The sequence below is a fragment of the Castanea sativa genome, chromosome 9 (genome assembly GCF_040712315.1).
Source record: "Castanea sativa cultivar Marrone di Chiusa Pesio chromosome 9, ASM4071231v1".
In the NCBI taxonomy this organism is placed as follows: domain Eukaryota; kingdom Viridiplantae; phylum Streptophyta; class Magnoliopsida; order Fagales; family Fagaceae; genus Castanea; species Castanea sativa.
The window spans coordinates 3,601,884-3,622,644 of NC_134021.1; the positions used below are offsets into that span (position 1 = coordinate 3,601,884).

General features: G+C 35.5%; 2 protein-coding genes across 4 annotated transcripts; one reads left to right on the forward strand and one right to left on the reverse strand.

Annotated features, from left to right (window-relative positions):
- The first annotated feature begins 8,050 nt into the window (after window positions 1-8,050).
- LOC142609487 (pentatricopeptide repeat-containing protein At3g09650, chloroplastic) lies at window positions 8,051-10,780 on the forward strand. The gene has a single exon (XM_075781080.1). It carries the CDS (start codon window positions 8,187-8,189, stop codon window positions 10,455-10,457), a length of 2,271 nt encoding a protein of 756 aa, XP_075637195.1. The 5' UTR covers window positions 8,051-8,186; the 3' UTR covers window positions 10,458-10,780.
- A 228-nt stretch (window positions 10,781-11,008) lies between these two features.
- Window positions 11,009-19,132, reverse strand: LOC142610934 (putative DNA helicase MCM8). 3 transcript variants are annotated; one of them, XM_075782926.1, is made up of 17 exons: window positions 18,878-19,132; window positions 18,345-18,485; window positions 18,144-18,261; window positions 17,834-18,056; window positions 17,553-17,716; window positions 17,117-17,380; window positions 15,729-15,824; window positions 15,392-15,544; window positions 14,355-14,425; window positions 14,155-14,273; window positions 13,788-13,917; window positions 13,226-13,277; window positions 12,936-13,092; window positions 12,631-12,805; window positions 11,937-12,107; window positions 11,743-11,856; window positions 11,009-11,355 (listed from the first exon to the last, which is right to left on the reverse strand). In XM_075782926.1, the coding sequence occupies exons 1-17, from the start codon at window positions 19,052-19,054 to the stop codon at window positions 11,305-11,307; spliced, it is 2,376 nt and encodes a 791-aa protein (XP_075639041.1). In that variant the 5' UTR covers window positions 19,055-19,132; the 3' UTR covers window positions 11,009-11,304. The 3 variants fall into 3 exon arrangements, 2 of the variants coding, with proteins under 2 accessions (XP_075639041.1, XP_075639040.1); XM_075782925.1 differs by having other exon boundaries at window positions 12,936-13,098; XR_012839904.1 differs by having other exon boundaries at window positions 11,015-11,355; window positions 11,743-11,845; window positions 12,936-13,098.
- Window positions 19,133-20,761: the final 1,629 nt, after the last annotated feature.

Below are 20,761 nucleotides of genomic sequence, written 5' to 3' on the forward strand. Positions count from 1 at the left end.
CTGCCACCCCATCCCCTCTCTCCCTCTTCACTCATCCCTTACCTATTTCTTTACCCACCATCTACATCTCTTAGATGAGAAGCCATTGGAGATCAGAAGAAGTACTACCACTCTTTTTGCTGAGATTTAGTTTGCTGGGTTTATATTTTGAGTTTGTTTTTTGTTTCTTTAGCCACCATTTACATCTCTTAGATGAGAAGCCATTGGAGATCAGAAGAAGTGATACCACTCTTTTTGCTTTGATTTAGTTTGCTGGGTTTATATTTCGAGTTTTTTCTTTTTTTCTTTTCTCTGGATCAATTTCTTTTTCTTTTTTTTTTTCTTTGTTTGCTTTCTTAGAAAATAGATGAGATAAGGAAACCGAAAAAAAATCACTGAAACCGAAATGCAACTGAAACCGATTGATTTCCAATTACTTTGGTCGATTTCAGTTGAGAACTTCACCAATCGAAAATTTCAGTTTCGGTTAGCCAATACTTAGAAAACCGGCCAAACCGAACCAAACCGATTACACCCCTATCCTAAAGTTTCAGAATTTAGGGGTGTAAAATCTAAACAGTCTTAAACGTTAGGGGGCAAAATCCAAGTTCTGAAACATCAAGATGTAAAATCTAAACACCCCAAATGTTAGGAGATAAAATCTAAATTCTGAAATTTTAAGGTGTAAAATCCAATCATTCCCAAACTTTAGGAGTGCAAATATTATCTTCATTACCATCTTTCATTAAAATTTACACCCCTTTCATCATTTTGACAATTAGATAGAGAATGTGGATCTTTGATTTATTAGATTTATTTATTCCAGTTTTTATTTATTTATACCAGTTTTTTTTTAAACCACGTAATTAACCGCATTCTTCTTATTTTTGTGACTAAATTTTACTATTTGTTCTTTACTTGCTCCCTAAAACATTGATTTGAATTTCAATTATATACAATTGTTTATGATGAGAAGATAATTTACTAGAGCATATTTTCTTCCTAACCATCTTTAACTAAAATTTCAAAACCAGTATACATATTTATTTTTCCGCAACCATGATGCTAATAGTCAAGGGAGATCAAATTGGCTACGTTGATCTATAAAACTGCTTCTATGACAGACTTCTATTGTTGGACCCAAATTGTCACCCTCTCTGATTCTATTATGTGCATGGGTGAGCATTTCATGACTGAAAGAAACATTTAGACGCATAAGCAACTCAACTAGATATTCATTATAAATATCAAACATTTAAAAAAACTTTGACATTTAATGATAGCATGTAGTCAATAACACTCATCAAATAATGATAGCATGACGCACAACTTCATGCAAATATGGTCTTTTTGCACCATGAAGCGGTAGTTTTTAAAACTCCAAAGAGGAATGTATCATACAAATACAATGTACTACAGGTACTTCCTTTTTTTTCCCCCAAACATAGCAAAACAAGAAATAAAGAAACACAAACAGAACAAACAACAAATGGATGAACTCTATTCATTTCAATAACCATAGGGATGACGACCCTCTCACCAAATGATTTCAGGGGAAAGAAACATGATCCTCAATACTACCAACTATAATTACAAGCCACATTCCCGCTGCTGCATTTTAAGGATGATCTCCATCTTTAAAGTTCCAAACCTTGTGTAATAGAAATCAACATACTGAAGATGAAAGCATCAATCATTATAATCGTTGACATTAAAGTATCATCGTTATATGTGCTATATGAATTGCATATGGACACAATGATATGTATTATTTGAGAACTTTTTACGCAATCATCTTTCTTTTATATTTCTCTATTGTTTAGTTATATATATATTGTTTTGTTTCAATAATTTATAAGCAGTGAATCATCTAATTCTTTAATATTTTTTGGTTTTTAGAAGTTTTAATATCGAATTTTTGAGATATTTTTTTGCAGTATTTGAAATTTTTTGTAAGATATTACACGTTCAAGCAATGACTTCTTCATCAAATTGTAACACAAATTGAAGTCATACAAGAGTAAATTATACAATGGTGTAGTTTCTTAATCAATTTAAGATTTTATAAAATTATTTTAGTCTACCTCACAAATATGTAAGTTCACTTGCATAGCACGGGTTATCGACTAGTATACTATATAATAAAAGTTGGGCTTAAACGCCGTGGTTGTGCCAAATGGCTTTACCATATTGTAGAAATTTTTTTAGATTTATCAATATTGCAGAATTTTATTTAGATTTAAAATAATAAGACACGTAAAAAAAAAAATATAAAAACCTTAGAAACATGGATAAGTTAACTAATTTACTTAGATTAGGATTGTGTAACCATTAGTATTTCATTTCAAATTTAAAATTATAGATAAAAAATAATTTTATAAAAAAATGCACACTATTTTTTTTTTTTGGATAGAAACATTTTTTAACAATATATAATTGGTTAGAATTTCACATAGGATAGGTGTTTTTTTAATTCCAGACCATCTAATAATTTCTCTTATAATTTAACTTCAATATAATTTAAAATTCTATGTCTAATAGAACTCTCCAAGTCCTAATTTCCAAGTTTTTTAGATAAACATGCATCCTAAGTGATGGGTTTTACGTTTTTTTTAAACGTTAATTGTGATAATTTTTTTTTCATACACATCTTTTTACTAATAATTCTATTTCTCTTATAATTCCTAAATTGATTAGCTTAAACCTATTATTATAATATTACAAGCTCATGGAATTTATGAATTATCTATTTTCAAAACCCATGGCAATCATCTTATAAAAGCCCATGGAAAGTTATGATTATTTATCTTAGACCCATGACATTTATCTATTTCATATCATATTATAAACTCATGTTCACTATCTATCTTACATCACAACATTCATAATATTTATTTTCAAAACTCATGACAATTATACACCTTACAAGCATATTATGATAAATAAAAAAACCATGAGAATATCACATTACCACTATAGTGGTTGTTACTGTGGGGACTTGAAGGACCTAAGTAAGCATTTGGGCCTTGGGCTTTATTGATGGGCGCTAGTTTGTTTTAGACTAAAAGTCTTTAGAACTGCAGGTCTGCCCATGGGTCGAGAGTCCGAGGACTCGTCCGAGGACAAGTCTTTCCTCGGACGGACCCGCGAAGGCCCTGGGATTCGCCAAGAAGATCAAGGCAGTGTTCTGGACGAACCGTTGGTTAAGAGGGAAATCTATATACTTTCTAGATGCCATGGAGTGAAGGAAATATCTTAGGAAAATGTTGCTACCTCCCCATTAAAGACTCTGCATCTACCTTCCTGGCCGCATTAATGGGGAAATGACCCCTAAACAGTAGAAGTCAGCCTTCTTGTTATCATTTGAAGACTTCCAGAGGGTGGTGGATGGGACAGGTGTCCCGTAGGGTAATTTGCGTTACACGTGGATAAAGTGGGAGGAAGAAGAAGTATTTAAGGGAGAGAGGGGGGTGATTAAAAGAGGGAGGAGGCATTGTAACCTGTAGAAGAAAAGAAAGAGAAATAATATACATAAATCTGCATCGGCTTACGTCCGAGGAAGTTGATTTGCATCACTTGTCCATTGTTTGCAAATACTGTAACATCTTAGCCTGTTCATTAAGCTCCGAACATCAGCAAACTAGATTGCAAGCCCACACTCTACAAATTTCATTGTTTAAGGCTCATTGGGCCTGAGCCCACGTGTGTTTTTTGGGTCCAGGCACAATTGTGCACTTACAATTACCATATTTTATTTGAGACCCATGGATATTGCCTCTATTTAAAACCCTGGTAAATATTATATTGGAGGTCATTATTTAAAAGCCCCCAAAAAAATATCATATACAAAAATAATCCATAGCAAAAATTATGAGAAACTATATAAGTTGTTATTTAAAACTTATGGAAATTAATACCCAAAACCTATCATAAATATTTATTAAAGCTCATGGATTTATTTTATTTCTACTAACAACTAAAACCCATGCGAAATAAAAATACATGACAATATATGATAGCTTTATCCATTTTGTAAGCCTTACAATGAGAAAGCAAAATGATAGGCCCAAGTGGAAAGAACCACCAAGTCAGAGGCCCACCAAAATACTCAGCCCTCATGACCAAGCCCAACATAAAATCTCAGCCAAAACAACTCATGTGTGCAAACTGGCCCTGCTGGAAAACTCCATTCAGTTTTGACTTCCCTTGGAGGTCACCTCAAGAAGCAACCAAGCTTCCAAACCAAATTAGGAGCTGGCCACTTGTCCCATTGCCAACTCTGGCATGAACAGTACCAGAGGCTAACATCTAAAGGTTAATGGGCAATAAATACCCTTCTTTCTCAAGTTTTGGTCACAACTTAAGGAAGCCACAACCAAGACCTCCAAGCTCATGAAATCCTCAACCAAATAGTTTATTTTATTACTAAAAAAGTATGTGATTGGTTCATGAACCAAGCCCATGAATCCTAAAGGGGAAAATTTTGGAACATGTGGTTTGGAGGGCATAAAGGGATCTCTAACGAAACCCTCTGAAGTGGACTTAAACTTTGTCACCTAGATTGGGGTGTTGAGTCCTACTTCCTAGGGTCCAAATCTCAGTTGCAGCACTAGGATTTCTCCTTAATACCTGCCTTAATCTCATTGGCTGAACACAATATCAGAATTCTTAGCATTTAATGCAAGATTATGCTAATTTTTACCCATGTGTGACATTGCCTAAAGAAGTAAAACAGCCCCTAAAGCAATCTCCCATTTTAGGCCAAATCCTAAGATAATTAAGTCTGTTGTCCTGCCCCTGATCAGTCCTATATTTTTGGACTTTTGCAAGTTAATCCCTTAAGTTTCACTATAAAAGGGAACTACCATCAACTCATGGAAGACAACAAATCTTATCATAAAATTCCTCACCCATCATGCTATTTTCAGCCCATAAGTCAGTCCCTTAGTTTAGAAACTAGCATTTAGTCCATAAATGCTCATATGCACTTACCCATAAACATCACATTCTATCTTTTCAGAAAATCTCAGCACCTTAAAATAGACACACCAACCAACTCCCTCTGAAATTTTTAATTTGCTTGCCATTTTGCTTGTGGTTTAGCTCTCCCTAAGCTCACAATTCATTCTCCTTAGCCACACTCAGCTTCAAACATTCCCTTTCTTTTTTTGCATATTCACAGCTCATAAATGCTTCCTAATTAGTCACAAAGAACCCTTTACCCATTAAAGTCTTAACCTCAACATTAACTCCATCACACCACCACAAGCTTACCCACTCACTCAAAATGGCCTAGACTACCTCATTCATGCCCTATGTATGCATATTTCCCAAAATCTTAGTTCAATATATGCTACACTGAGCTGGAATCTCTCTCTCCCTTCATTCCATCCTATTTTTCCTTTTTTACTTGTAATTATAAAGCTTTTAATCCTTGTTTATTGTTATTATGATAAAAGTCATAATGTCCTGGATACTATAGAAGTGTTCCCTTATGTTGACTTAATAATAATAAGGAAAATATATGATTTCTACCATGTAAACATACTTATTAACCTGTTAGACGTCTACCGCTGGAAGTCTATTATATTCACTGTTGGACCGTTTTTCCTCTTATGTACTTGTTATAATGGGCCCACTTTTATATTAACTAGCTATGGAGGAAATGCATAATTTTTACTATGCAAATACATTCATTGATTTTCTAAACATCTACCGTAGGACCTCTCCTGCTTACCGTTGGACTATTATTTAAGCACTCATTGTGGTATGCCATCTTTTGTGCTAGTTTATCTTTGCAGGAGGTATTTTGGGGCCTTATTATAATATTTGTTGGATGCAACCTAAACTTTAAGCAAAATGGGCCTTTTATACTTCACCGATAACATTTGGGCCATATTCCAAGCCTAAAGTCGAGTCTCAGTCTTGACTCTCCGAACATCATATGGGCAACGAAAAAGCCCCCAACACCTATCAATTATTTAAAGTAAAGTTATAAAATATGTTAGTATTTTCTCATTCATAATAGTTACAAATAAGTATTTTTCTAGTCCTTTGCCATCTAACGTGTATGTAAAAATTGTATTTTGAACGATTGTTGAAACTGTAGATAAGGAATGATGAATGAATGAATTTAATTATGTAAATTATTAATTTAAATAATAGCTAATCATAAGTAAGACTCGACGTATGATAAAATGAGTATACTATTTTATTTTTCGTTTTTTTTTTAATTTTAGAAATTATAGCATTTAATAATGTAATTTTTTTTAGATCTCAAGCTCAAAAACTTGACCTGAGCTCAAATTTAAGCTTGATATTAAGCTTGAGTTTGACTTGACTAATTAATCAAGCTAAGCCAAGTCAAGCTCAAACACTATTTTTAGGCTTGTCACAAGCTCAAGCTTTTGATTTTTCCTAACAAGCCAAGCTTAAATATGCACTACTCGATAAAGCTCGGCTCATTTACAGCCCTAGTTAGGACAACTATGTAATCATTCTCATCTTTCTATCTAGCTTTTATTTGTATTCTTTCACCACACATTCTACAAAAGAACAACTTTTAAAAATCAACGAATGTAAAATAAGTTTTCTTTCATATGACTTAAAGTAAGTATTTCTTCTCTGTTGTTATTTGATATCAAAGCCTACCTAAGCAGTTAGACGTGGTACTTTAGTTCGTAAAAAGTGTGGAACAATCCAACTACTATCCTTAAAAGTTTGTATGATATTCTAAACAAGTATATCTATATAAATTTTTCTTGTTTATCTGTCTTTTATATTCTTCATTATCAAAGTATCAATATTATGTGTTAATAATTCAATTCTGTCATGAAACTTGTATTTGCTTCAAAGCTCATATCTTTTGTTAGGCAATTTAAATTGGGGTTAGATGAGGTTTTGGTATTGGGGGGACTCTGTTTTAGGCACCATGAAGTATATAGGTAGTCTTAGATACCAACAAGTAACAACAATCTAGAATGGTTTTGTTTAGCGTAACCATGAGATAGAATATAGGTAGTCTTAGATACCAACAAGTAACAACAATCTAGAATGGATTTGTTTAGCGTAATCATGAGATAGAATGTATTAGATCTTGGCTAACACATGAGAAAGAGGATTATAGACATATGTTGTACCTTTTGTCCGCCAATTAAATGAAGAAATCATAAGATTGCTATTTCTTAAATGTTGTACCTTATGTTTCTCAATTAAATTCAATGTGTAATTTTTTTGGTTATTGAGTCATATAGTTAAATTTAATTATATTAAAAAAATATAATATTTTTATATTGAATTAATAAATGCAATCTTGTTGATGACTGCAAGGAACTCCTCCAATGCCTCCCATTGAAGAAAATCAAGCATTGCTTTAGAGAAGTAGAGATGAAAACAATCAAGCATTGCTTTAGAAAAGTAGAGATGAAAACAAGTGTGCTAATGCATTTGCGAAAAGAGGCGTTAGACAAGATCAAGATTTTGTGGTGTTTGATAATCCAACTTTTGATGTTTTATTTTTGATCTATTTTGATAACTTGAGTATGTAGTATGACAAGCACAGTTTGTCTAGAACCTTGCTATTTTTATTTTAAATAAATAATAAATCTGCCTTTATCACCCAAAAAAATAAAAAGAAATCACATATTATTAAATTTAAGGGAAATTATTGTTTTACATTGTACTTACAAAGTAAACTTACATGGTTGCAAAAACGTTGTACACATTTTGTGTCTACTATGTAAGTTTACATTGCAAATACAATGTAAACCTATAAAAGTTCTAAACTTAATTAGAAAACTTAATGCAAGTACCTAAGGAAATGTCTTTTTATGGAAAAAAAAAAAAAAAAAAGGAATGTCTTAAGATTATTGATTTAAAAACATTTTATATGTTTCATAAAAATTGTATTAAAATTTTTCTTTAAACGACCTATTTCCTAAAAACAAGAGAAGTAACTAATTTAGCTGTAAAGACCAAAAAAACACATAAGAACTATGTAAAATATTCAAACAGTTATACTCTACGCTGTGTGACAAACAAGAGGACAGGATGTACTCGACGTAGTACTTTCCACTTCCACTCAATATAACCTGAAACTCTCTCTCTCCCTCACATTATCTTCTTCTTCTTCAAATTCCCAAAAAAATTCAAACCAAGCTCCTACCTTTTCCCACTCCAAACTCCTGTTTCTCCCAAATGGCCTAGTCATGAACGCAAAACCACTGCAATCATTTCCAACACTTTCATCTTCCTCTTCATCATCAACCTCTAACTCTTTCCCACTAACCCAAACTCTCACTCTCCACTGGGCTTCTCCTCCACCTTCTTCCTCCACCACCACTAAATCCAAGAACCCATTTCGTGTACACACCGCAACAAATCATACTAGCCCATCAGACCTCTCTCTCACCACCACCACCACCACCACCACAGAGCTACACAGTTCACAAGACAACAAACTTTTAACTCTCCTCCGTCAAAGAAAAACAGAGGAAGCCTGGATTGCCTACACTAAATGCACTCATCTCCCAAGTGCCACTTGCCTTAGCCGCTTGGTTTCCCAGTTGTCCTACCTAAACACCCGTGTAGGCCTCACGCGCGCCCAGTCCATCATCACGCGCCTCCGCCAAGAGCGGCAGCTCCACCGCCTCGATGCCAATTCCCTCGGCCTCCTTGCCGTGGCAGCCGCCAAGGCTGGCCACACGCTCTATGCCAGTTCAATTGTCAAGTCCATGCTCCGCTCTGGCTATCTTCCCCATGTCAAGGCATGGAGTGCAGTGGTGAGCCGGCTCGCCGCTTCTGGCGATGACGGCCCCATTGAAGCGCTCAAGCTGTTCGGTTCGGTGACCAAGCGAGTCCGCAAGTTCGCGGACCCCACTATAGTTGCTGACTCGCGGCCTGATACGGGTGCTTACAATGCTGTGCTCAATGCCTGTGCCAATTTGGGTGACACTAAGAGGTTCTTGCAATTGTTTGATGAAATGCCTGAGTTTGGTGCTGAGCCTGATGTGCTAACTTATAATGTTATGATTAAGTTGTGTGCTAGAGTTAATAGGAAAGATTTGCTTGTATTTGTATTAGAGAGGATTCTTGAGAAGGGAATTCCGTTGTGTATGACAACATTGCATTCGCTTATTGCGGCTTATGTTGGTTTTGGAGATTTAGAAACGGCAGAGAAAATGGTTCAAGCAATGAGGGAAGGTAGGAGAGATCTCTGCAGGATTCTCAGAGACTCAAATTTAGAAAATTCGGATCAAGATGGGGATAGAAATGGAGACAGATATAGAGACAAAGGTGGAGACGTGTTTGTGAAGTTGCTTCCTAATAGTATTGAGTCGGGCAATTATGAGCCACCATTGTTGCCGAAAGTGTATGCTCCTAACACTAGAGATTACACCACTCTAATGAAAGGTTATATGAAGGCTGGTCGTGTCACTGACACAGTGCGGATGCTAGAGGCAATGCGGCGCCAGGATAATAGTTCTAGTCACCCTGACCATGTAACATATACTACTGTTATTTCTTCACTGGTGAAGGCAGGGTTGATGGACCGGGCTCGTGAAGTGCTAGCTGAAATGACAAGAATTGGTGTAGCTGCTAATCGGATAACCTACAATGTACTCCTTAAGGGTTACTGCCAGCAACTGCAGATAGACAGGGCAAAGGAATTGCTTAGGGAGATGGCTGATGCAGGAATTGAGCCTGATGTGGTATCCTATAATATCTTGATTGATGGGTGTATACTAGTTGATGACAGTGCAGGGGCTCTTGCCTTCTTTAACGAGATGCGAGCAAGAGGAATAGCTCCCACGAAGATTAGTTATACCACTTTGATGAAAGCTTTTGCCTTGTCTGGTCAACCAAAGCTGGCTAATCAGGTATTTGATGAGATGCTCGATGACCCTCGAGTGAAGGCTGATTTAATTGCATGGAATATGTTGGTTGAAGGCTATTGTAGACTGGGATTGCTTGTAGAAGCACAGAAAATTGTTCAAAAAATGAAAGAGAATGGGTTTTACCCAGATGTGTCTACTTATGGCAGTCTGGCCAATGGAATTGCATTGGCCAGAAAGCCAGGAGAGGCACTTCTGCTCTGGAATGAAGTAAAGGAGAGGTGCGGGGTGAAAAGGGAAGGAGAGGTTCCTGATTCTTCAACTTCTCCACCACGATTGAAACCAGATGAAGGGCTTTTAGATACACTGGCTGATATCTGTGTGAGGGCAGCTTTCTTTAAAAAGGCTTTAGAAATTGTGGCTTGTATGGAAGAGTATGGGATACCACCAAACAAGACCAAGTTTACAAAAATCTACGTGGAAATGCATTCAAGGATGTTTACTAGTAAGCATGCGTCACAGGCCAGGCAAGACAGAAGGATCGAGAGGAAGAGAGCAGCAGAGGCTTTCAAATTTTGGTTGGGTTTGCCTAATTCTTATTATGGGAGTGAGTGGCGGTTAGAACCTATTGATGGGGATGGGTAATTGAGTATGCTTCTGATTCTGCTTGACCACTCTGGTATGTCACTGTATATTATAATACTGAAGTTGAAATTTCCCGCCAAAGAAGAGGGAGAAAGCAAACTTAATTATTTGCTTTGGATCTGAATGTTATGAAGCTTGAATTTATATGTAAAATAATCTTCTATGTTATACATGAATGGTCTCCTTTGTCACCTAACTAGGATTGGCAGTTTACCCCTGACCCTTGGGGCCTCCCCACCCCACCCCGATGATACTTAAATGCTTTTAATGTATATCTTGTCTATGAGACTGTTGAATATTATGCGCTGTGTATTTGTTCGTGAGATTATTGAACTTCATTTGCTAAAAAAAATATATTTCAAAAGACAGATGTGTCAGCTGACCTAACCTGACCCAGATAAACCCAACCCTTGTGTTAGGCGGGATCAGATGAGGCGAGGACAGGTTTTATATAAATCACCCCGGCCCATTGCCATCCCTACACAACTCATGAGCTAATTCTCAGTTTTTGTTCTAATGGATTAAACAATGCAATAGACAGGCATGCTTTGTTGAAAATTCATTCATATTGAACTTCTAAGGGCAACAACATACTATTTGTCTCTACAAACTTGCTGCCCAACATTGTTTGTTTTATCCAATCTGTTAATATATGCATGACATAGTGCTTACTTTACAATTTTATATAGTTGAAGATTTTTTTAGTATAGATGTTACCATAAACCCATCAATACAACTTTTTAGGATTGACAATCAGTAATGATGCATCTGAAGTGATTTGATAGGACTTCAGAAGAATGTTTTAAAAAGAAAAAAAATTGGACCTGCTCTCTAATGCTATTCTAGTTTAGCCCCTCGACCTTGATGATTGACTTCGTGAATAAGATGAGGACAGCACCTGTAAGAGAATGCATGATTAATGACAAGTTGCATGTCACTGAACTTAAATGGATGCGCAGTAAGTGCTGAAGGTATCCAGTCATTATCATGGTGATTATTATTGAAGATTACCCTTTTATATGCATTCATGTTCATAACATTATCAACCTTAGAAGCATAGATTGAAATGCGTTCTTTTCACAATTGTCAATTAACAACAATCTGATATATTACCTAGGTATTTGGTTCAGTGGCCAGAGGTTCCACAACATCATGACTGTTTGCAACCTCAAGTAGGTTACTAAAAACCTATATCCTTTGTTACCCGTGTTTTGATTCTCTAATGGCATGTATGCAATATTGGATCTGAATCTTAAAGAGTTTACAAAATTATTGCAATTTGTACCTGATACATCTTTGGTCCCTTCTTGAGTAGATAACCCACACTGTTTAAATTATCCACAAATGTGTCAATATCAGGAACCCTAAGACCAATCCTATCTGCCAAGCTGTAAATTTCCTGAAATACCATAATATATATGCATGACTAAAGGAGCATAAATCATAGCTAGAAAAGACAGGAGAAGCAAGAGTTCATACAGAAATCGAAAAGCAATCTTTCTGATCCAATTCTGATTGCTTATTGAGAGCACTTAAAAACCGTTTTGCTTCTTTCTGTTGACTCATCCCCCCACTCCGACCAAAATCCACAAAACCATGCTCATCAACATACTTGTCATACAAGGATTCTTTCATTATTTCAACCACATCCTGCAAGATGCATGACATAAGTATGAACTTCATATGTACCAATCCAGATTCTTCAACCAAAGGTATAGTTGTTCTAAACTTCATTTAAAGTTAGTGGTCAATAATCAAAATTATTGCTAAAAAAAATTGCAGATATAATCCACAACCTTTAATTAAAATAATGGTTCTTGTTCATCTTATAGGGTTTCATCAAACTTAAGAATGCCAAACAAAAGAAAATTATTTAACCTTCATGCCATTATTTACGACCATTTTCATCTTCAAAATTTTGGAAAAATTTCATGTTTGTAAGTAAGTTTAGCTCCATACTGGATTTTCTAGTATTTGCCATTTCAAGATTTATAAATTGCTTCCTTAAATCGTGAGTACTTTATATTTTGCAAGAGCACTTTCAAAATTAAGTTCCCTTACAGTTGTTTAACATCTTTTCCTACTTCAATCTACAGATCAAAATCCTTTATGAGAAATGTAATAGTGACAGGACTGATGATATTAACATCTAGATAGATCATATAGTATTCACCATTGCATCTTGGGTTGTTATCTCTTCTCTTAAGTCTAGCCGAGCTCGAGCCTCTGCCAGCCTGACTAGACTTTCCAGTTGCCTGGCAGTTATTGGTGTACCATCAGCTGATGTATTACGGTCTCTAAGTTGTAAGTAAAACTTCTGCAGGATTCCTGCTGCCGGCTTTGACATCCTGATTTTGAAAATTAAAATTAAAATAATCAAAAAGAAAAAGAGGAAACAAGAATAAATAACTAAACAATATATTTTTCAATAGCAAATATCTACATTAGAGATGCAACATGGAGAGTAGATCAAATCACCTAGGAAAGACATAAGTTCGAGCATAAGCAATATATTTGCGAAGAAGTTGAGCTGGTAGTGGAACAAAATCGAAATCTTTCTTTGGGTCAAGTCTCCACTGAGAAACTAAAGAACCACCTTTTACACTCACATTTATGCCTTGAGCATTCTGTGATGCTGCATCTGGTGAAGCAAAAGCAAGAACAGTTACAGAAAAAAACTTGATGTCAGTCAAATTGATTTCTTTCATAATTAGAAAACTTCCTTCCTAAATCAAGAGATGGAGTAGAAAAAAAAGTGGAAACACTACCTCTCCGTAGCTTTTTTGCAGCTGGTGAAAGTTCTCCATGTCCAGAATGAAGCTGCAAAACAGATATTTATGTGAGTCCTATTATTGAATTACACACACAAAGATTACCTAGAAGAATTTGTGGTCCAACAGAACCATTACTTTGAAAACTGACACTCCAATTTGTTGAAGAACTTTAAGAACACCAGGTAGTTTTATCTAGTTAGCCAAATTTATGTATGTTAAATAGTAAAAGATAATTGCAAATATTTCTTACCTTGGGAATAAACATTACTTGCACAAAAACAATAACACATGCTTATTTCTGTTTTACACATTGCTTTTTTTTTTTCCTTTTAAAGTATCGATTCTATCAAAATTTGTTCATGACATTTTTGGATAAATTTCCACTTCCCATTTGGGTGTCGTGAGTGATTACTTTCCAAATTGTCACTATGACTGCATGACAGTATTAATGCTAAAGATAAAAGGCATAGTACCATAGACCTTAATAAGATATGAATAGCATGTCATTCATTCATAATCATGCACCGCCAAAGAAAGGACAGATGGGGAAACTTACCGACATGATGTGCTCTGAGACTCGCTTATCCAGAAATTCATCAGGTTTATCAAGTAATATGAAAACCAGATCAAATCGTGAGAGGAGTGCAGCACTCATTTTCAAATTTTCATTCACAGTTTTTGCTCGGCTGCAATTTGGATATTTGATATTAAGATTTATCAACATGTTTTTGAAGAACATAATAATCAGCATCACACTATAATAATATAACAGTCGTTCTGCTACTTAACAACTCAGTGTCATCTGTCACTACTTACATAATTTTTACATGGACCATGAATAAAGATAAATTCATCTAATATCACCTTAAAGAACAGTCTAGTAAGAAATTATTAAATCACAAAATGAAATTTTAAGAGATTACTTATAATGACCACCAACAGGGTTTGCTGCTGCTAAGACTGAAGTTCGGGCAGATAAACTTGCTACCAGTCCAGCCTTTGCAATGGAGACACATTGTTGTTCCATGGCTTCCAGTAGAGCCTGCAGCAATCCCAAGATAAGTGAAACCTATTTGATACTAAAGAGAGCAATCATAAAAGATTGACTAACAGTGGGATAAACCTGATGTTCTGCAGACATTTTGTCAAACTCATCAATGCAGCACAACCCACCGTCTGCAAGGACCATGGCACCTATTGGGAAATTCAATTATTACTTCAAGAGTATTAGAGCTAAAATTTTCCATGTGGTAGAGATGATTCACAAGCATTGAGCATCTATAGACCCAATTTTATATATGTTGATTTCTTAGCTAGCAAAACTATTTTGAGTCAAGCAAATTTGTAGTTGTCAAACAACCCAGAAGTCGTGTCTTTATGCTCTAAAGTTGGAGAGATGTTATAAATTTCTATAATTTTATTATAGATTGATCCTTGCTATTGTAGCTTAATCAGCTATTTGACAAGAATCAGACCAACATTGTCCATCTCTTTTCCACTTGTCATATCAGAAATTTCTAATGCTTGGCTACTTTCAAAAGATTATGTTTCTGCCTGAAAGTTTCAACTAAATAATTCTGGCATTTGTCATTCTTTTTGCAATAAGGCTATAATAATAGAGTACATACAGAAGTCAAAAAAGAAAACTAAAGATTCCCCCCTTTTTTTTGGCATGATAATCAGGTTAGAAAGGCATCAAAATTTCCCATGCAATACTGCATTTCACAACTAGAAGTATCACACTTACAGGAATTCTTAACAGTCAGATAGAGAAGGCTAGACCCAAGAGCAAATTTAGAAAGTGTCCTCCAACCCATTACTACCCCAAAACATAGAACACCCAAAATCACTAAATGTTTCAATATATTGCATTATCTATTGCAAGAATCAATAGATATCAAACCAATTGTTCTATAGCAACAACATTTCCAAGTGTCTAACCATGTGGTAAATCTCCTTTGAGAATAGTAAAACACTGAAGATAAATGTAAAAAACACAAAGACGACTTCAAGATCTGTTGAAAATTGAAATACTTGTGAAATTCAGTCAATCAACCACTCTGAATCATTAGTAAAGCACTCATATTCCAATGCAGCAGAGAAAACAAATAAGATAGCCAAAACATCACAATTCAGAAAAGGAAATATGGAAATAACTACCTGCCTCAAAAGCATAGTCACTTGTCATGGAATCCTTCACAACAGCTACAGTGAGGCCAGCTTTTGTAGTGGCATTGCCACATACATAAATGCCACGTGGAGAAACAGCGGCTGCTGCTTGCAGTATTTGGCTCTTTCCTAGTCCAGGATCACCTAGTAAAATGATAATTAACATGATACAACTTCAACTTCTCTTCCCCATAAACGATATAATATTCCCTGCAACCTTAACCTCTAGTTGTCAAAATACTTTGATGTGGTATCATTTTCATTCTCACTTTCAGTAAGTAAAATAACTGACCAGATTTAGTTCCATCCAAAAAGAGTTTAAACATACCAACAACTATGACATGAATGTCTCCTCTAACAGGGACCTTGTTCCGATCCTTGGAATGCTTCCGAACACCTCCAAACAGTGCTAATGTTATGCCCGCTGTTGAGAAAAAAAGAAATTCCATAAAAACACCTCAATTTCAGATACATGCTCAATAAGGACATAATCTAGAGTGCAACCTGAGGAAGTAGGTTTTATACTTAATTATGTGTTTACAATTATGTGGTTTCACAAAAGCAATAGTTACCTCAAATGCCATTACATCTGTGGCCAGCACATGTCAGTGAAATTTTAAAGAATTAGCACATTGAATCGTTCCTGAACCATAACCTAGAATCTGATCTTAATTATCTAAATGAACCCGAAGCATACCAATCAGAAGTAATTCAGGAATTAAACTTTCATGAATCCATTTTTCTTCATTCATTCACAGTAAAAGGAAGCTTTGAAGTATTATGTTGGCATTGGTCCATGTGCTGTGGGCAACCCAAAATCAGAAAAACCGTAACTCTAAGGTTACTGCAAGGAGCTATTTAAGCACAATTTCCTAAATAAAAAGTGCTGCTAAGACAGGTGACCTTCCTCATAGCTGGCCATAGTGAAAGCTCTAGCCTCCAAGAAGGGTTTGGCACTGGACCAAACACAATTTGGGCACGTCCAAAATTGGCCACATTGTCCACATCATGTCCAGTCCAGTGCACTGCTGCACTGGACCGAAGCTTTACCCCTCTAAAAGTGCTCCTCTCTCTCTATCTCTTTCATGGTCTCTTTTGTTCTAGGGCTCCATCATTGTATATATCGTGGGACTTGGTCTGTGGACATTAATAGGTGCTCATTCTTGTAGTTCCTACATACCGGAAAGCCTCTGAAGCCCATGAAAATTCATGGAGTTGTTGGAGCATGTGGAACGGTTCAATTGTTCTTCCATTACGTTATTAGCAGATGCATAGTTTTGGAGAAACTTGAGGTATGTCCTCAAATATTTTATTATGATTTTTACAATGCAATCTATTATTTTCCTTCATATAATTTTCAAGATACAGAGCATTATTGGAGTAAGCATTTTAAACTATTTTAACAAGAAGTCCATAAACTGTTGTATTTGTTCCAACTGAAGTTGTTAAGATGGGAAATTGGGTTTGGAGAATCAAAAAAAAAAAAAAAAAACATTAGCACATTCTATATTTGCCAAGCAAAATACTCAAAACATTACTTTTTGGATTAATCAGCATCATACCCTTATAAAGGGACAGGGTGAGGACAGTAGTAATAGGATAGAACAAGCAATGGGGAAAATGAATTAGAACAAATTTTTGTATATAAAAAAAAATGATTTAGCATGAAACCCTTGGACTTTATAACAACAATGAACAGAGTACATATAACATTACCTTTAACAAGTTCATGTCCGTAGATTGAAGGACATATAGATTGAAGTATTTGCCTGAAGATATCGGAGCCATTTTCCTCTTTAAACTTCACAACAAATTCCAAATCCCTTGGAGAAAATGAGAATAAATTACACAGCTCCGTAGCTCTAGCTTTAGAATTAGAATCTTGTGAATCCTCAGGTGTAGACTGTGACTTGGAGTTTTTTATTGAAACTGCTTCTAGATACAAGTAGTAGAACCCTTGATTTTTGCTTTTCGATTTTCCTGAAAATAATGAAGTTTGCTCCAAACAGCATTAGCAGTAAAGAAGAGTTCAGAGTCTGCAAATTATAGATATGTTCTTGTCATCCATCTTAAAAGAACTAACTTATCATGCAATAATCCATATCTGGCAATGAACTGAATAAACAGTGTGAAATGAATCTATTTATCATACCTCCTCCAATATCCATGTAATTATTAATTACTCTGATAATTCCAGTGACAGTCACCACATCTCCAGGTATGCATGCATCAACAAGATCTTGGGTTAGTTCACACTCTACCGTTCGAGGAACTCGACCTTCTTCGTGATCTTCAGGCTTTAAAAGTTCCTGCAGCCTGAAGTTAGCGGAGGGAAAATCAAAAACATTATCAATATTAGCTGAAAGAGGGATGTCTAAATAAAAATAGCAGTTCTGGAAGTAATGAAGCAGAAGTTAGCATCACTTTGCTCACCTTATTTTCTGAAAATCTATTGTTAGAGCAGTAGATCGAATTGGATTAAAATTCTTGCTCTTGCATCCATATAAATCACAACTTTGTGGTGGCGAAAATTTCCCATCAGGGAAAATACGCGTAATTTCAGTTTTGCACTTTGCACAATCAAAACTCATTTGCACCACTAGAGGCCTGACAGTGCTAGCCTTTACTACAGTACCACGCACGGATACAAGCTTGTCTGTCATGTCAACAAGTGATATTGTCTATATCATTTCCTTAACATATATTAAACTTGGACTAGTGATGAATTTTTTTTTAGACTTACCAATATAAGCTGCTTTTAAGTTCTTCAGGGCAATCATAGTTTCAGGGTAATTGTGCAGACGTATATTTATTTTCGCACCATCTACCATCATGTTTTTCTCCAAATTATTCAAAACAACCTGCTTCCATGTTAAATAAAGATAAAATATTCTAAGCCAAAAACAAAAAATTTTGAGAAATTTCTACAATTATCACTTTGTACCTTGTGAATTGCAGCACTCATGCATAAGAGAGCCACCTTAGGTTTATCCTCTAGCATTATATAAAACTCTTCGAGATCACATACTTTCCGGAATTGTTGGAAGTCAATTGACAAAACGAAGACGCCATCCTCATCTTTTACCTGTGGCGTAATTCGAAAATATCAACCTTCTTTATTCACTGAGAATATTATCCGAGATGAAATTGGCGAGCTTGAATGAACATTTTTTTTCCTTTTAACTCTAGTTTATTTGCTTCTTACTTTTTCATTTTTTTTGCCACAATTAACACAATGAACACTCTTTACACATGAAAGTGAAAGTGGCTGTTTGGTTGAGTAATTTGAACGATAGTTTTTAATATTTAAATAATATTACACATATTTCTACATACTTTTCACACGTTCATTTTTTGAAAAAAAATAAACAACATTACTATAACAACGTTACCAAACACCCCCAAATTGCCTCAAAATCCACATTGAAAAACACATACAACTCTCAAAAATCCAATTGCTTAAATAGAGAGAGAGACCTGAGAAGCGAGATTTAGGGCAAGTGGAGTGGAGAAGAAGGAAAAGAGAGCAGAAGTGAGGTTGAGGCAGTCGTCTTCGATTGTTGGGAAAAGCTGTTGGGGAAAGTATGAAGCCAGGATATCCATGTACCCGCTTGGGTCACCGGATCCGGACCCGGACCTTGACCCCATCCCCATCTCGGTCTCTGCCTTTCTCTTTCTGTAGCTTCCTCCGATGGATTTCGAATTTCAGCTCTCTGAGCTGGATTTTGGCGGGAGATCGAAGATTTGGGAGAAACAAAGAAAAGGGACCGTTGTCGTTTTGGCTTTAATGCTATACTAGACTATTAGTTAATTACACATTTTCATAAAATGGAATAGTGAGTCTGGCTGATTTACGGCCGGTTTAGTAACGCTGTTGGCAAATCAAATAAAAAAAAAAAAGAAAAGTAAACGCTGTTTGAGCTATAATTTTTGTTATTTAAATAATACAATACGTATTTTTATAATATTATTTTACTTATATGTATTTTTATAACACTTAAACAACATTACTAGAATAACATTACCAAACGGCCTTTAGCTTATGAAATTACTCAATGTGTAGTGTAACAGATGTTACCCATCCACGAGGGTAATTGTTGGTGAATTGGAATCATATTTTAAAGTCACAACCTTATTTTAGAAAGCACTGAGTGTAATATGATAGTGAATAATAAACATTGCTTCTTTTAGTTTTTACTTTTTTGGAGGCATCCTAGGAGGAAAAGCTTGGAAAAAAATACCTCACACCTGCAATTCAAAAAATTATTAACTTTTCTTATAAAAAATTTTTTTATTAACTTTTACTTTTAATAACACGAGCTACTTAATGAGTTAAGCTGTTTAAGTATTATATGTAATGAGTTTAAGGTAGTTCAATTGAGATTCAATCACCACCTACACCAAAAATTAATTGATATTTTGATTTGATGATAAATAAATACCATCAATATATGTAAATGATTTTAAGACAATTTACCTAATAAATTGAGGGCAATTTCTCTAAATCAATGCTAACCATTGTTTTGCTATGTTTAATTTATTTAAATAATCCAATCCAAAAATAATAATTATTTAAATACTACACGTGAAAGATTTGATGACCATCTACGCTAGCCATAAGAGCATTCGTAGTAGGTGTGTCATTTGCCAAATTTTTGGCATTTGGCACACCAAACCCCAAAATATGAGCCTCATGAGGTGTTTCAAATGCTAAAAATTTTGGCACACCGCTATGGTACCATCTCAAATATGAGACAGTACGGACAACAATTGCAAAATTTTATGTTCTTATTTTATTTACTTTTTCTCTCTCCTCATCATGAATATCTCTCTCTCTCCATCTTCTCATCTTTGTCTTCTCTATTCCTCTTCCACAGCACGCCAATCACCAAAGGCCACCACTTGACGCCGCTGATCTCACCAAAGCCACCACTCGATGCCACAAATCATCTGTCTTCTCTATTTCGCTTTGGGTTCTTTTTTTTTTTTTTCCTTTTTTCTTTTTTCCATTCACTTTTTTTGGTAGTGGTTTGATGGGTGGGTTCGGATGGGCAAATTGGTGGTGGGTGAGTTCGAATGGGCAAATTGTCATCCATCATGCAGCATCGTCCACCTCACACTCTCAGATCACCAATCTTTTATGTTTTTTGTTGTTTTTGTTTTTCTGTGGTGGTGGTTTTGGTGTCCTGCAGTGGTGGTTCTAGTGTGAGACAATGGTGGGGTGGGATGTGGGGTGTTGATGGGTGGGTGGGTGGGTGGGATGCAGTTGGGTTGTGTTTTTTTGTTGTTGTTTTTGTTTTCTGTGGTGTTGGTTTTGGTGTCCTACTGTGGTGGTTCTAGTGTGAGACGGTGGTGGGGTGG

Excerpts from the sequence above, each read along its gene's own strand:
- LOC142610934 (XM_075782925.1), bottom strand. The coding sequence starts at position 19,054 with ATGGGGATGGGGTCAAGGTCCGGGTCCGGATCCGGTGACCCAAGCGGG. Across the intron at positions 17,717-17,833 it reads ATAGATTTTCAGAAAATAAG|GCTGCAGGAACTTTTAAAGC; the intron begins GTGAGCAAAGTG and ends CGCTAACTTCAG. Across the intron at positions 13,278-13,787 it reads TCTCAGAGCACATCATGTCG|CTTCATTCTGGACATGGAGA; the intron begins GTAAGTTTCCCC and ends TCTGTTTTGCAG.
- LOC142609487 (XM_075781080.1), top strand. The coding sequence starts at position 8,187 with ATGAACGCAAAACCACTGCAATCATTTCCAACACTTTCATCTTCCTCT.